The sequence below is a fragment of the Chelonoidis abingdonii genome, chromosome 7 (genome assembly GCF_003597395.2).
Source record: "Chelonoidis abingdonii isolate Lonesome George chromosome 7, CheloAbing_2.0, whole genome shotgun sequence".
Classification (NCBI taxonomy): domain Eukaryota; kingdom Metazoa; phylum Chordata; order Testudines; family Testudinidae; genus Chelonoidis; species Chelonoidis abingdonii.
Genome location: NC_133775.1, coordinates 11,025,629 through 11,040,345, shown reverse-complemented (window position 1 = coordinate 11,040,345; position 14,717 = coordinate 11,025,629). Strand labels below are relative to the sequence as shown.

Genomic DNA, 14,717 nt, shown 5'->3' with positions numbered 1-14,717 from the left:
GGCCAATCTTTCTTGATGTAGTGGGAATCTCTTGCACAACTATCCCATTTGCAGAGAAAACAGCAGTACTTTGTGTATCCAGTCTGCAGACCAAGCAAGAGAGCAACAACCTTCAAATCGCCACAAAGCTGCCACTGATGTTGGTCATAGTTTATGCACCTCAAAAGTTGTTTCATGTTGTCATAGGTTTCCTTCATATGGACTGCATGACCAACTGGAATTGATGGCAAAACATTGCCATTATGCAGCAAAACAGCTTTAAGACTCGTCTTCGATGAATCAATGAACAGTCTCCACTCATCTGGATCGTGAACGATGTTGAGGGCTGCCATCACACCATCGATGTTGTTGCAGGCTACAAGATCACCTTCCATGAAGAAGAATGGGACAAGATCCTTTTGACGGTCACGGAACATGGAAACCCTAACATCACCTGCCAGGAGATTCCACTGCTGTAGTCTGGAGCCCAACAGCTAGACTAGAGCCAATCAACAATTTTAAGCATCATTTTTGTTCTCAGTGACCCAGAATTAGTAAAGTTTGACTACATTTATTTCAGAAGCATTTTGGCTGTAGAGCAGTGAAATCAGGGAAATTCAGTGGTTAAGCTCATATTAACATCCACAGCAATTACAGCACATGCTTTACTGTATAAATCTCATAAAACATAACACTCCTAGACTCCTCTGCTCCACAACAAACTCCATTTCAGTTCCACCACATACCAAGCCAGAAGGCACTTTAGATGTTTTAAATGTAGATATTCAGTCTAAATTTATTCAGTTACTAGAGGTGGTCCCCCATCTACCACACTAAATAATTCCTCAGTCCTTGTAGTTAACCATCGTCAGATACTTGCAGACTGTTATCATGTCTGCCCATTGCTGCATTAGACTTCCCTTAGTCAAGCTATACATATGAGCCAATCTTTCTCTAAACCCCATTTCCCCCCAATTTGATACATGTGTTTATCTTTGCTTTTTTTTTAAACAGGTTTTTAGCCGGTATTTAGTCCACATGACAGCTTTCCTACTCCAGTCAAGATGATTCAGTTTTTCAGTATGAGTTCATGAAAAACCAGTTCAAACACTTTACTAAAAACCTTTAACATTACATCTTCTGCATTCTCTTTTTTCTAACATTGTATAAAAATAAAATAATAGCAATCGCAAATTAAGCATCATTTATTTGTCCAGAGGCATTGAATTTGTGATTCAGTTCTGGGTTATTTTTGTCATATCTTGTACCGTATATTGTGATCCCTTCTGAATAGTAGTTTACCAGGGGTGACCAGACAGCAAATGTGAAAAATTGGGACAGGGTGGGGGGTAATAGGAGCCTATATAAGAAAAAGACCCAAAAATCAGGACTGTCCCTATAAAATGGGGACATGTGATCACCCTAAGTTTACATCTATTATATATTCTTCTCTTTAGGGGGCAGAGCCTCAGTTGGTGTAAATGCAGTTCCACTAACTGATTTATACAAGCAGAAGAGGCCATAGAAATTGTGTTAATTTTCCTAAAATGTATAAAATGAAACTACTGAATTCAGCTTTTTGTTCTGTTCCCACAATGTTTAAAATATTTAAAAAATGTGACTGGGAAACTTTATTGGTACATTAACTTTGTATACAAAGTATTTGGATAATAAAATAGAATCTGTCGTAATTCATAACTTTAAAATGTTGCATTGCTGCCTTATATATGCTTGGTAATTTACCTTTTAATCAACAGCTGATCTACAGTTGGAATTGGATTTAATGTTTACAAGTATTTATTCCAATATTTTTTGGCACTACTGACAATACATTATCTATTTTCTATGTCCTACTATAGGGCCACTCAGATCAAGACCTATTCCTGGGATAATGCACAAGTCATTGTGGTTGGAAACAAGTGTGACATGGAGGATGAAAGAATCATTCCTCTGGAAAAGGGTAAACATCTGGCTGATCAGTTAGGTATGTGTTAAAGCTTTCCTTCTTTTCTGTTTATAATGTGTCCTTTTTTACTTGTACATGAAAAAGTTCTTCCAACAGCATAATATCAGTGCTACAAAGATAATGGTCTAGTTAAATATTATATACCACTCCGCTGAGTAGTACCGTGTCACTTTCAGAATTTAAAGTTGCTTTTATACCCGATTTTTTAATATTTTTTTTGCAATTTATCAGAGATTATAAATTGTTCTTTAGAGTGGAGCAAAAACCCCAAGAATTCCTTAATGCCAGCTAGCAAGAGGGATACAGGAGTGTCCTGGTTCTGGTATGTACCTTATTGTTCACCAAAGAAGCTAATGTGAGGACTTAAATGAAAGCCAGGGTAACAATGGTCATTAATATTGTAGTGAACTGTATGTACAGATACTATATAAGGAATTGTGTGTTTATACGGCATATTGAAAATACGTTTTCAAGTCTGTATCAAGGCAGGGTGGACAGACATGTTTTCTCTCAGATAAGAAATGTTTATTCACCTGTTGAGAGATGTAAATTAAGCATTGCAAGCTAACAAAATGGATATACATTTACATGTGAAGTCAACAGAGAGATGTGATGTCAACAGGGAAGAACATTCAGGAAAACAAACAAAGTGGGGGGAGGGGAAACGGTTATACTGTGTCAGAGTACAGACAATGAACTTTGGGGATAGAAATAGAAGGCAAAAACGATGCCCTCTCCCACCCCCATCCTGCACCTAGGAAGTAAACGTGCAATGTGTTTCGATTCATGAAAATGGGCTCAAAATCAGCCTTGGTTGCAAAGGACTTTGGTGGGGCGGGGGTGTGAGGTAAACCTCTTAATCAGCTGGTAAGCCTGTTAAGTTTAGTCTCTAGACGGTGAATTATGATTTTGTTTTATACCTAATCTTTTGTGTCCATTATCCTTACTTGCTATCTCTTGAATCTTTGATATTAATCTTATCTTTGCTTTTGCTACAAGCATATCTAAGTGCTGTGATATTAAGTGAGGTTCTGATCCTGAGTTGAATCATATAAGCTGGTGTGTACACTGTTCCCTTGGGGACAGCAGACATGGTGTTTCTGTGGGTGTTCAGTGGATAAGGGGCTGGACACTACAGGAAAATGCTGCAAAGGGGCTCTGGGACTGGGATGCACCTATTGTTAACCTGCAAGGCAAAATGAGGGCAAGCATGGCCCAGAGGAGAGTGTTTGGGTGGCTAACCGGCTGGTGGTGTCAGGGAGCCGCCACCCAGCTAAGCACAAGCAAGTCTCCCTCATGCTGGAGACAGAGGGTAACATGGTGATTCACCGTCCTGGGTACCCTGAGAACCATAACAGTTACTTACCGGGCTTCCTGCCCACATATAGAAGTAACATCACCCGATTGCTAGAAAAAAGAGAACAGTTTCTACTGGAAGAAGCTGAGTTTGGAATAAAGATTTTAGAATGAACACCAGAATGTAGAATATGCATCCCAATTTCTCATCTATTTAGCATTGTTTCCTATATCTCTACTTAAGACAAAGAATGTAACATAGAAAGTTTCAGAGTAAATGCTACAAAGCATTATGGGTAAAATATACAAGAGGCAGTTACAGGAAGACTCCAGTTCTGCAAAGAGTAATGTGTGTGCTTAACTTGAAGCATGTGCATAGTCCTACTGCATTCAGTGGAACTACTTGCATATTTAATGTTAAGCATGTGTGCAAATCTTTGAGGAATCTGGTCTTGTGTGTGATGTTTTAACTACACCACCATAGTCACATTAGGATTTCTACTGATCTGATAAATCTTGTTAAAATTGACTTCAATTAATGCTGTTTCCTAGAGACCCTTGTAGAAGGGGTTACTGTAAATATTTGTTCAGGTTTGCAGGAAAGAGAAGGTTCTTTGGGCACTTACGGGAATTGTCATAACCCCAGTTTTATTAAAATTTCCTACTGTACTCAATTCTCAAATCTGTAATGTTGGGTTCTATTATTAATTGGAGGGATAATACTCTATTGTTAAAAGCAGGGGACTGGAGTCCAATTGTATGTCTAGCTTTATCATTGGTTCAATGTGTGACCTTGAGGAAGTTGTGGACAAACCTCAGTTTACGGGTATTATTTATAATTTGCATTGTGATAGGACCTAGGAGCCCCAGTCCTGGACCAGGAGCCCATTGCACTAGGCCCTGTACAAACACAGACCCCTGACTCAAACAGCATACAACACTCACACTACTCGTATGCACGAAGCTAAGCATGGATATAATATCTCCAGGATAAAGGCTTTGAATTGTAAACTCTTTGGGAGAGGGGCTCTATCTTAAATATGTTTGAACTATATCTAGCACAATCAAGACTGGAGCCTTGGGGTTCTACCATAATGCAAATAATAGCTTTCTTTTCCTATAATTCTAATTACTTTTTAGTAGCGGTCTGTTATTAGGGGTTTCTGAATTTCACATCGATAAAATACCCCCGATACAAAAAGAATGAAATTGGTATTTATCTAATAAACACGAGAAAAACTCTGGAAATAGTTACTTGCATCTAAGGGCTTGTCTACATAAGGCAGTAATATGCACTACCAGGGTATGATTTCTAAACAGCCCTACATTAAAGCACACTAGGGAACATTACAAAGAGATTACTCATTACAGTGTATACTAATATAATGAATAATATATTTACTATACTTTAACTCATGACAGTTTAATACAAGAGAGAACCCCAAAATCCCCTCATTGTGGACATCTACATAAAACTCAAAAATTGCTAAAAATAAACATTGAAAACCAGAAGCCCTATTAAGTACAGTACTAATGAAAAAAACAAATGCATGTTTAGTTTGCAAAAGATGTAATGGGTCCTTTTCTCACACACACAAGTGCCCAGTATGCACCTGAAAATATAAACATTTGCAAAACAGATACCTAACTTGCATTCACAACTGCATGTTTTACACAAGTTGGATGGGTGCTTGCATATTTTTCAAGAGTAATTTAGCTTTCAGTGATTGAAAATTTGGACCCTAATGCCTAAACATATTACAACCAAATGTGAAGTTCTGTTTGAGCTACTATACCATCTTCTATTTTTTTTCAAAGATGTTCATCTGTTTGTTTTCATTACCAAAAAATTCTTGATATCTTGGGTCTAAATCCTTATGTCTGGAACATTTCAATGGGTGTCCTGTCTGCATGCATACATACTGCACATGTTGTCTCCCTAACAACTGATTACGTCAATACAGAACTACTTTAATTAAGAATCCACACTTGGACCTCTTGACCTATTCCTGAGCTTGTCAGAAATATATCCCCACTGGTAGAAGAAAGCAAAAGCTAATTATATTTCTGGAAGCTCCTGGCACTTCCACTCTGCTCAAGCCTCATAATGTATGAAACATTGTCTATTTTAAAATATTTCAGATTTTATCAGGCAGCTTTTCTAAGTGCTGATGTGGCATTATGTACAACGTTATCTGAAATTACTTTGCGAGGGGAAAGAAGTTTGATTAATTGGTTATTGCCTGCTTAAACTGTTAGCTTTCATATTAATGCCCTCATGTAAAGTTTATGCCTCTGCATGTTTCTCTAACCATTTATAGGAGCAATAAAATAATCTGAAATGATGTACTTGAGGTGAAGAGTCTGCATTGATTAACTTAATCAAGTTATCAATTGGAGGCTCATCTTGCATCCTTAGCACTACCTTTGACTTCAGCCATGAACAGGGTTATTGATGGAGCAGGCCTTTAATATTTTTAGGACAATAATTATTGATCCTACAGTACGAATATATTAAGGTTATAAGCTTTCATGCATCAGGACATGCCTGAAGTTAGGCCAAAAATTCCCTTGTGGGTGAGTTATGCCATAGGTGGTTGCTTGGACCTTCCTTTGTATGCATCCATTCCTGACCACTGTCAAAAATTGAATACTGGTCCACATGTAATGGATCTGGTCCACTACAGCAGTGCCTATTCAGTAATAAGCAGAATTTTCATTAATATTTTCCCTTAGCATCTGTGATGAAAACATTTAAACAGGTCTGGATGAAATATATCAAACTGCATTTCCTGGGCTGATTTCAACCCCAACCCAGGTGTGTATAATGTGTATATGCATATTCCCCCGTCATAGAAGCACGAAGTGTTATTGTCATGCTTATAAGCACACAGGATCTTTTTCAGGGGAAAAGGCAATATGACGTGTTTATTGAAAATACAACAATCAGCATATGCATTCAATCACACACACGCGCACACTCACTCTGTCCCGCCAGTCGATGTTATAGTTACCAGTCCAGAGTCCGGATCAATCTAGTGGCCAGCTAGGTTGATCACGGGTAGGTAGGAGCCAGGTTCTGTCGATCGTGACACAATGCTCTGGGGAAGTCTTGGCAGGACAAACTCAAAGTTTCATGGCAAGACACCTTGCTTAGATAGTGATTTTCCTTCATTGAGGCCAATGAGTTTTGTACCATCATGCTGTAATCAATTGTTTGATGAGTGCTTGTTTTCTTAAATTCTCCTCCTCAGTCTTTATCTTGTTCTTTCATTAAGTCTCTCAGGGAGTTGCCCCAGGTTGGTTTTGATCACAGCTATCTTGTCCCCATTGATAGGTGCCTGTCTCATCTTTAGAGTCATCAATCTGCCCTCCTCTGACATCTCAATAGGGGCATGTTGCAATCTTCTGGCGCCCTTAAATCTGTCCTCGGTTTCTCCCTAGAACATCTGGTTCGGTGATGGCCTTCACACTTATCTCAGCACATACATTCCTCGTTCATACACAACACAGAATTGATTTACACAAAACAATTGAACAGGAACATCAAATTGCAATGCAAGAGAAAACAATCATTGCATTCTTTTACTTATTTTAAAATAGTAAACCTACAACAAAGTGGTGATCCTAAAGGGTCTGTTATCACCTTGAAATCAGCTGAGATATAGATTCTGGCTGATGCATCTTTACCAATTGCCCATTAGACCATTCCTTTCTGCTTTTAGAAAGGGTGGCTGGCAGAATATGGTCAAATCATACGCCAATACATTTAATACATAATTCATTTTAAATAATACAAAATACAAACATAAAATCCTACTATTATACTGTGAGGATTCTAGGCTGCAGGACGGTCCATGAAGAGGGCTTAAAATTACCTTTGTGCCCTTTGTCTTTCCTGTTCTGTGCCTTTCAGGAATCAGCCCCCCAGTGAGTGTAAGTTAAACAAGCGGAGGTATCCTTGATGGGAGAAGTTTATTTTTCTGGAGTCTCTTGTTTTTTGTTAACAGGTCATTATATTACTGTCACTAAGAACCAATTTTAAAAGTTGACCTCTTCAAATTGTCTAATGCAGAGGTTCTCAAACTTGGAGTTGGGACCCCTCAGGGGGTTGCGAGGTTATTAGGTGGGGGGGTTGCGAGCTGTCAGCCTCCACCCCAAACTCTGCTTTGCCTCCAGCATTTATAATGGTGTTAAATATGTTAAAAAGTGTTTTTAATTTATAATTTATAAGGGGGGTTGCACTCAGAGGCTTGCTATGTGAAAGGCTAAAGTTTGAGAACTAATGATTCAAGTTGCATAGTTACAGCCAATGGCTTACTGTCAGTATTGGCACTGCTAGGTATTTTATCCTGTTAAAATTGAGAGACCTTTTAAAAAAAAATGATTCTGAAGTGATAAAAGTGTTTAGAAACTTACTTGTTGTTTTACACATTGAAACAATGAGACTTAGAGTGACAAAATGAAGGCAAACTAGTCAGTTAAATGGGCCTTTCTTTTCCTTGGTTTAGTAATGGGACATGAGAGCTGATGTGCTACAAAAGCTCATGATACAAATCACCATGGATTGTAATTTATTGCAAAGCAGATTATTTATATGGTAGTTTGACTTCTTGCTGTAGGCAATATAATAGTAGGGAGAATAGAAGTAACAACATAATTCTTGTAAATAATGATTAGTCTCCTAGACTTCTGGGAATGGGAAGATAAAGAATTGTAGGGGCTGACAGTGTTGGTTCAGTGCATTGATATTCTGCTCATGGCTGAGGCACTGGGCTGAAGTCTCATGCAAGAATTCAAATTAGTAATTAAGGAGGGCTGAGCACTCGATTTGATCTAAGTGGGCAGGAAGGTTGGCCTGGGTAGTGTCATGGCTGACTGCTTCATGGGTGCAGGATGCCAAAGGTGTGCTAGAAAAAAACAACAACCCTGGAATCATCAGTAACTTCACATAAATCCAAACTTAATTGTTCTCTGATCAGAAGGGAGCAATGCTTTAGGGGCCTACTCATCAGCACTGCTTAGAAAGCTCTTCACCATGGTAGTATTAAGGGTTAGCCTTGCCCCTTAGACTCACTCAGCTGAGCCAGGACAGCTTCAATCTGCTTGGATGTCCTGTAATTCTGAAGTGTTTCTTGTCTACCAAATGAATACAAAACAAGTTGTTGGTGTTTTAAACAGACCATTACACTTACTTCAAGCATTCTTTTTATAATCAGACTTATTTTAATTTTTTTTTTTTTTTTTTGCTTCCTTCACAGGTTTTGATTATTTTGATGCCAGTGCCAAAGAGAACATCAATGTGAGACAGGTCTTTGAGCGCCTAGTGGATATAATCTGTGAAAAGATGTCGGAGAGTATAGAGTTTGACCCGTCCAGAGGCAGTTCTGGGAAGAACATGCGTCTTACAGACAACCCACCCCCTTTGCAGCAGAACTGTTCCTGCTAGTGATTTTAATCTCTGTGAATCTCTCTCCCTCCTTCCCTGAACACACTTTATCTGTCACATGTGATGATGTATTATCATATTGTCTAAAGGCTGAAGTTTCTGTTATAGTGGAAATGGACGTGGTGGTTAAATGTCCTGGAAAGGTTAATGTTAAATATATCTAATACACCTAATATTGTAAAACAAACAAAAAACCTAAATAAATATTGTAAGTGCACCTAGTGTTAATGGGTGAAGTTTAAGAATTTTATAATAATCTAAATGTATTTTTAGATTATTCCCACAGAGATTGTTGCTTTGTTGTTATAGGCCCTTTTGCTGGGGAGAGAGCTCTATACCAACACACAGCTCAACAACTGATAAAGAGCATTGAACATAAAAAAGATCAGAAAGAAAAATATTTAAAAAAAGAAAAGAAGAAACCCAGACTCCCCTCACAAAATAGGACAGTAAATCCTGTCCTTACATCCAAAAAACCCAGAACATCTCAAGACTTGAGGTAGGAGATGGCCATGCTCCTTGATGTAAAACTCTGCTGTTTTGTTTCATGCAGCAGGACTGGGTAGCAGGAAAGGACTCATTTCTATTTAATACACTGGGGCCACCAAGAAAATGGAGAGAGTAGGAGTTGAATTTTGTGCCATGCCTCTTCAGAGGTTTAGCATAAGAATCAGAGTCCAAGCAGGGAGAGGGTAAAAGTGGCTTTAAGCCACTTTTGCACTTCCCTAATTTGGGGCTCATGCAGGGCCAACCGTAGCACGTTTAACCTGGAATGCCAGTATCTCAGACCAAATTACTGGGAACCAACATGTGAGTGTTTGTAACCAGTCTGTTGTCGTCTTGCTCTTAAAATAAGTGATCTACAAGAACAACTATTATATCTACTTTTATTTATTATTTATATTGCCATAGTACCTAGGAGCCCCAATCATGGACCACAACCCCATTGTGCTTGGAGCTGTACAGATACACAACAAAAAGGCGGTTCCTGCCTCAAAGAGCTTACAAGCTAAGTAGTAAAATCTACCTGCAAAAAGTCCTGAGCTAGTAGTCAAGGTTAACTCCCATGATATATTTGTGGGGGCTTTGGTTTTTTAAGGGAAAGAATATTTCATTTTGTTTTATTATTAGAAAAATTACTTTTGTTTAGCATGATAATTAAATATAGATTTATAGGCAAACCTCAAAGGAACAAATAGTACAGTGCTTTATACAACTTAACCAATTCTCCAGCAAGGAAACCTGTGGAAGGATAACACATGCACCCAAAACTAGAGTTTAAGCCCAAGGTGAATGTCACAGAGCTTCTGACATACCTACGCCTTATGAGGAGGTGCTTGAACTCAGGCCTAAAAGAAAGAGGGCGTGGCACTCTTAGAAGTCAGCAGAAAACTGGGCGAAGTCCAGTTCATCCCAGAAAACGATCATCCATTTTGTATGGCTTTCAAAGTCCCTATGCAAAATGGATTCATTTTGAGCCATGCTGCTATTGGATCCCACTTTCACGCCTGTACAGTCCTTTCCTGTTCCTTTTTTGAGTTGCTCTACGCGCCGGAGGGAGTTACTGCAGCCAGCAATATCTACTGCATCAATTTCCATTGGAAACCAGCATGATAGTTTTTGGTCTGGGACCATCTCCAATTTTACCAAGCAAGAACTTCTAACTAAATAAAACTTTAATATGCTTTCTAGGTAATGGGCCCAATCCTGCTCCCACTGAAATCAGTAGGAGTTTGGTTGCAATCAGAACAGGAACCAGCACTCTTGTGACTATTAACATTATCCGAATGGTTCTGATTCTACAGTGATTGATTAAATAATGTTAGAAACATGGAGGAGAAACACCAAAGGCTGAGGTATGTGCATGTATGGTTTTATGGAATGACAAGTCTATTTAACCATCAGACACATATATAAGAACAGCCATACTGGGACAGGCCAAGGTCCAGCTAACCTGAAGTATCCTATCTTCAGACAGTGGCCAGTGCCAGGTGCTTCAGAGGGAATGGACAGAACAGGTAATCAAGTGATCCATCCCGTCGCCCATTCCCAGCTTCTGACAGACAGAGGCTAGGGACACTTCAGAGTATGTTTTTTCATCCCTGCACATCTTGGCTAACAGCCATTGATGGACCTATCTTCCATGAACTTACCTAGGTATTTTTTTTTTTAACCCTGTTATAGTCTTGGCCTTCACAACATCCTCTGGCAAAGAGTTCCACAGGTTGACTGTGTGTTGTGTGAAAAAATACTTCCTTTTGTTTGTTTTAAACCTGCTGCCTATTAATTTCATTTGGTGACCCCTGTTCTTGTATAATGAGAGGGAGTAAATAACACTCGCTTATTTACTTTTGCTATAGACCTCTATCATATCCCCACTTAGTTGTCTCTTTTCCAAGCTGAAAAGTCCCAGTCGTATTAATCTCTCCTCATATGGAAGCTGTTCCCTACCTCTAGTCATTTTAGTTGCCCTTTCCTGTACCTTTTCCAATTCCAATATATCTTTTTTGAGATGAGGCGACCAGATCTGCAAACAACTGCATGCGTACAACTCAGCTAAAATGATCAACATGGATCTTAAAAGCTAAGATGTTCCTCCTTTTAATCTTGATCAGCATAGCTGTTCTGCCTTGCAAAGGAGAACTTCTCCTTTCAACTTGGTCAGCTGACTGAACAACTCTGTGGAGGGATAGATATCAAGCTGAATGCAACCCTAAAATTAAATGGAAAAATCCACCAGCAGGAGGGCCTGTAATGTGTATAATACCACAATTACAATCCCCAGCCTGGTTTATATGTTACATGTATTTCTTGTTTTCATATTGTTCTTGGCTTTTTTCTTAAATTTGTGCTAAAAGGTTGCACTTATGATGACATTATTTCTTCTAGTTTCAGACTTAAATATAAAGTCAAAAAACTTCAGAGAAGAAGGAATTCATAAAAATAATGAAGGCTTAAAAATGGCGACAGTGAACAACAGATGACTGAGATCCTGAAAATCTGAAATATCAACATCCCATGGCCTGCTTCTTTCTGGGATGCAATTTTTACAATTTAGCTATAGCATACCTTTAAACATTCAACATTTCTGGCACTAAGGTTATTATATCCATACGAGTACAATTCTGTGTGGATATATATGTAGTAGCCAGATTTGTAGCATGTGTATATATACATAAACATGTGGAGGGCTACTTTCACAGATCTCTCATACTTTCTAGGCCAAATGTCTATTTGCTCATATAATTATTTATCATAGAATCATAGGACTTGAAGGGACCATGAAAGGTCATCTAATCCCGGCCCCTGCACTCATGGCAGGACTAAGTGTTATGCACACAGACTCAAATTTGAGAGTACAAATGGCATTTGTACATACAAATCTGTGATGTCAAATTAGCCTATTTTTTTTTTTTGCACACAGAATGGCCAATTTAGGCCAGAGTTGTGCAAGTTATTCTGTGCAAGTGGGTGTGGTGTCTGTGAGAGACCCCACTGAAGTCAGTGGGGTCCCGTGCAGGGATCTGTCCACTGCATTGTAACTAGCAGGATTTAGGGCCTCAGCTGTGTCCTTCTGTCATACCTCAAATGCTTTTAATACAAAGGCTAGTAATTTTCTGACATGGAAAACCAACTAGACTTAATATAGCTTCTATATCTATTGTGTTAGTGAATCAAAGCCTTGCTGTAGTGTGTGTTTGGATACTGCTAATTCTTGCTCTCAAAAGTCCTCTTTCTAAAATAAATGCTTTCTTTTATGGGGTATTTTTAAGCTGGTGGTGAACATGCAATTTGTGCAGTGCTAGGAGTGTACATATTGTATCTATATTTATGAAGCTAACAAAATAAAAAGACATTATTTAGTCTCTGAATGTGGCCAGAGATTGCTTGAGTGTGGGCTACATTATTTATCTCAACAAATAGTAAGGATGGAGTCATCAGGGAACAGGTGGTCTTTTTCTGAATTAAACTGAGCTGCTTGTGCCTTTTCTGCCAGGTAATGTTCCCTGGGCTGCAGTTATCATTAGGAACCACTGTGGGGAAGGAGATGTTGTAGGCTGAATGGCAAAGCAAGCATTAACAGGGTAGCAGGTGTAACATTTCAGTGGTGACAGACAGGTTTTAGGATAACTTAACTAGTAACAAAAAAATATCTTGATGAAAGGGTTCAGAGCTGAGTGTGGTGGTGCTCAGCTGTGAAGTTAAAGGAAGAAGAGGGTGTCTCATACTGGGGAGGGTGGCTGTGCAGGGGCCGGGAGATGCATTTCTGAACTGGTGAGGGTTAGACTGGAAGGAGATGAGGGAACTTGAGGGGTTCTGAGCTGAGAGGGGGATAGGCTGAATGCCGGAAGAATGGAATCAACTGGTGCCTGAAGATGTGGGTGAAGTGGTGGTGTGTGGCAGGGTTGGTGGGAGATGGTAGGGGAAAGCTAGACAGCTGGGACAGAGGGGACTAGTAGAGCACAGTGACAGGTTTAGAGAGGAAAATACTGTTTTCTCCCATCCTACCATTTGAGTGAAGTGTCCATTTTCCTGGTAAAGATGGGGAGGCAGAAGGAAGAGATGCCTCTTTCTTTCCCATTTGCCCACCACCTTTCTTTATCCTCCCACTCCTAGCAGGGTCCTCATTATGACCCACCTGAATGGGAGGAGGCAGCTTGTGACATTCAGCCTGTTAATCTGGGCACCAGCCACCACTGTAGGGTGTCATGCTGTGACCTACTTTCTGGTAAAGGTTGGTACAACTGTTGTTGTTGGCAGCTATTCATTGGCCAGTATGAAAGCACGTGATGGTCTCACACCAGCATTCACCGGACAAGTGTCCATCTCATCAGTTGCCCAAGGTGACAGTACTGAGAGAGGCCATGGATTGCCTGGGCACAGAGGATGAACCACCGTCTCTCCTCATAGTAGGTTATGTCTCTTTAGCATCTCCTTGGTGAGAGGGTGGGCATGGCCTTCTGGCTGTGCCGTTCAGGGCCTCTACCCCATAGGTGCAAACTCCGTGAATGCTGCAAGGCTGGAGCACCCACAGAAAAAAATTAGCGGGTGCTTAGCACCTACTGGCAACCAGCTTCCCTCTTGCCCGCCAGCGGCCCTACTGATCAGTTCCTCCTCCTGCTCTCTCATGCCTGCTGCCACCAGCTGTCCGGTGGCATGCAGGAAGTGCTGGGAGGGAGGGAGAAGAGCAGGGATGGGGTGCACTTGGGGGAGGGAAGAGGTGGGAGTGGGAAGGGGCAGAGGTGGGAGCTTGGGGAAAGGGGTGGAATGGGGACAGGGGCTGGGGCTGAGCACCCCCAACAAACAAAAACGGTGCATATGCTCTGCCCCATTACAGAAGGGTTAAAGTAGCCCAAACAAAAAGTCAATATTCTTTCATAGCCCACAAAAAGCAGAGTTCTAGGTCTTTGGGAAGCCAGAGCGAGAGAGAAAGTACCACCCTGTTTCCTTTCTGAGAGGGCCTGGGTGGCCAAGGCTCACAAGCCCTTTTCCCGGTCAGCAGGCCATGCTTCCGGGGCAGGGGAGCTCTGAACTGCAGTCCCTGCACAAAGCAGGGATCTCCCTTTTAAGGACATTCTCCTGTTCATGCCTGACCAGCGTTGGTGCAAACTAGTAGATCCCAAGAAGTAGCTACCAAGTTTAGGGATGGGGGTGTGTGGTCTGTTTCCAGACCATCTCTACTGAAAACTGAGGAGCACAGAGACCTGCCTCAAGATGCTCAGTATATTTGGTAGCTATGGAATGACTTGCCGCACTCGATGCAGTCCTAAAACTGGAAAGCTGTATGCATGTCCCATGGGGAGCATGAGCTCCAGGGAGCATGTGCTTTGGGGTCCATCTTGTGGCTGAACAAGGCAGAAAAATAGCGCGTAGAAAAACCCAAGGCCCTGCCCCAGCCCAATGAAAATAAGCGAGTAAACAAGGGAGGGGCGTGGCCTCAGAGAAGGGGTGGTACAAGGGCGTGGCCTCGGGCACAGATGCAAATAGGACGTTCAGGAAACCCTACACCTCCCGCCCCGCCGCATC

The 14,717-nt window shown here is 40.6% G+C and overlaps 1 protein-coding gene across 3 annotated transcripts in view; it reads left to right on the top strand.

Annotated features, from left to right (window-relative positions):
- RAB3B (RAB3B, member RAS oncogene family) overlaps window positions 1–12,570 on the top strand; it is a 132,101-nt gene extending 119,531 nt beyond the window's left edge. For all 3 annotated transcript variants that reach the window (XM_032768454.2, XM_032768452.2, XM_075067610.1), the window contains 2 exons: window positions 1,839–1,963; window positions 8,503–12,570. In XM_032768454.2, the coding sequence (XP_032624345.1) occupies window positions 1,839–1,963; window positions 8,503–8,690 (313 nt within the window). In that variant the 3' untranslated portion in view covers window positions 8,691–12,570. The remainder of the gene's footprint in view (window positions 1–1,838; window positions 1,964–8,502) is intronic.
- The last annotated feature ends 2,147 nt before the right edge of the window (window positions 12,571–14,717 follow it).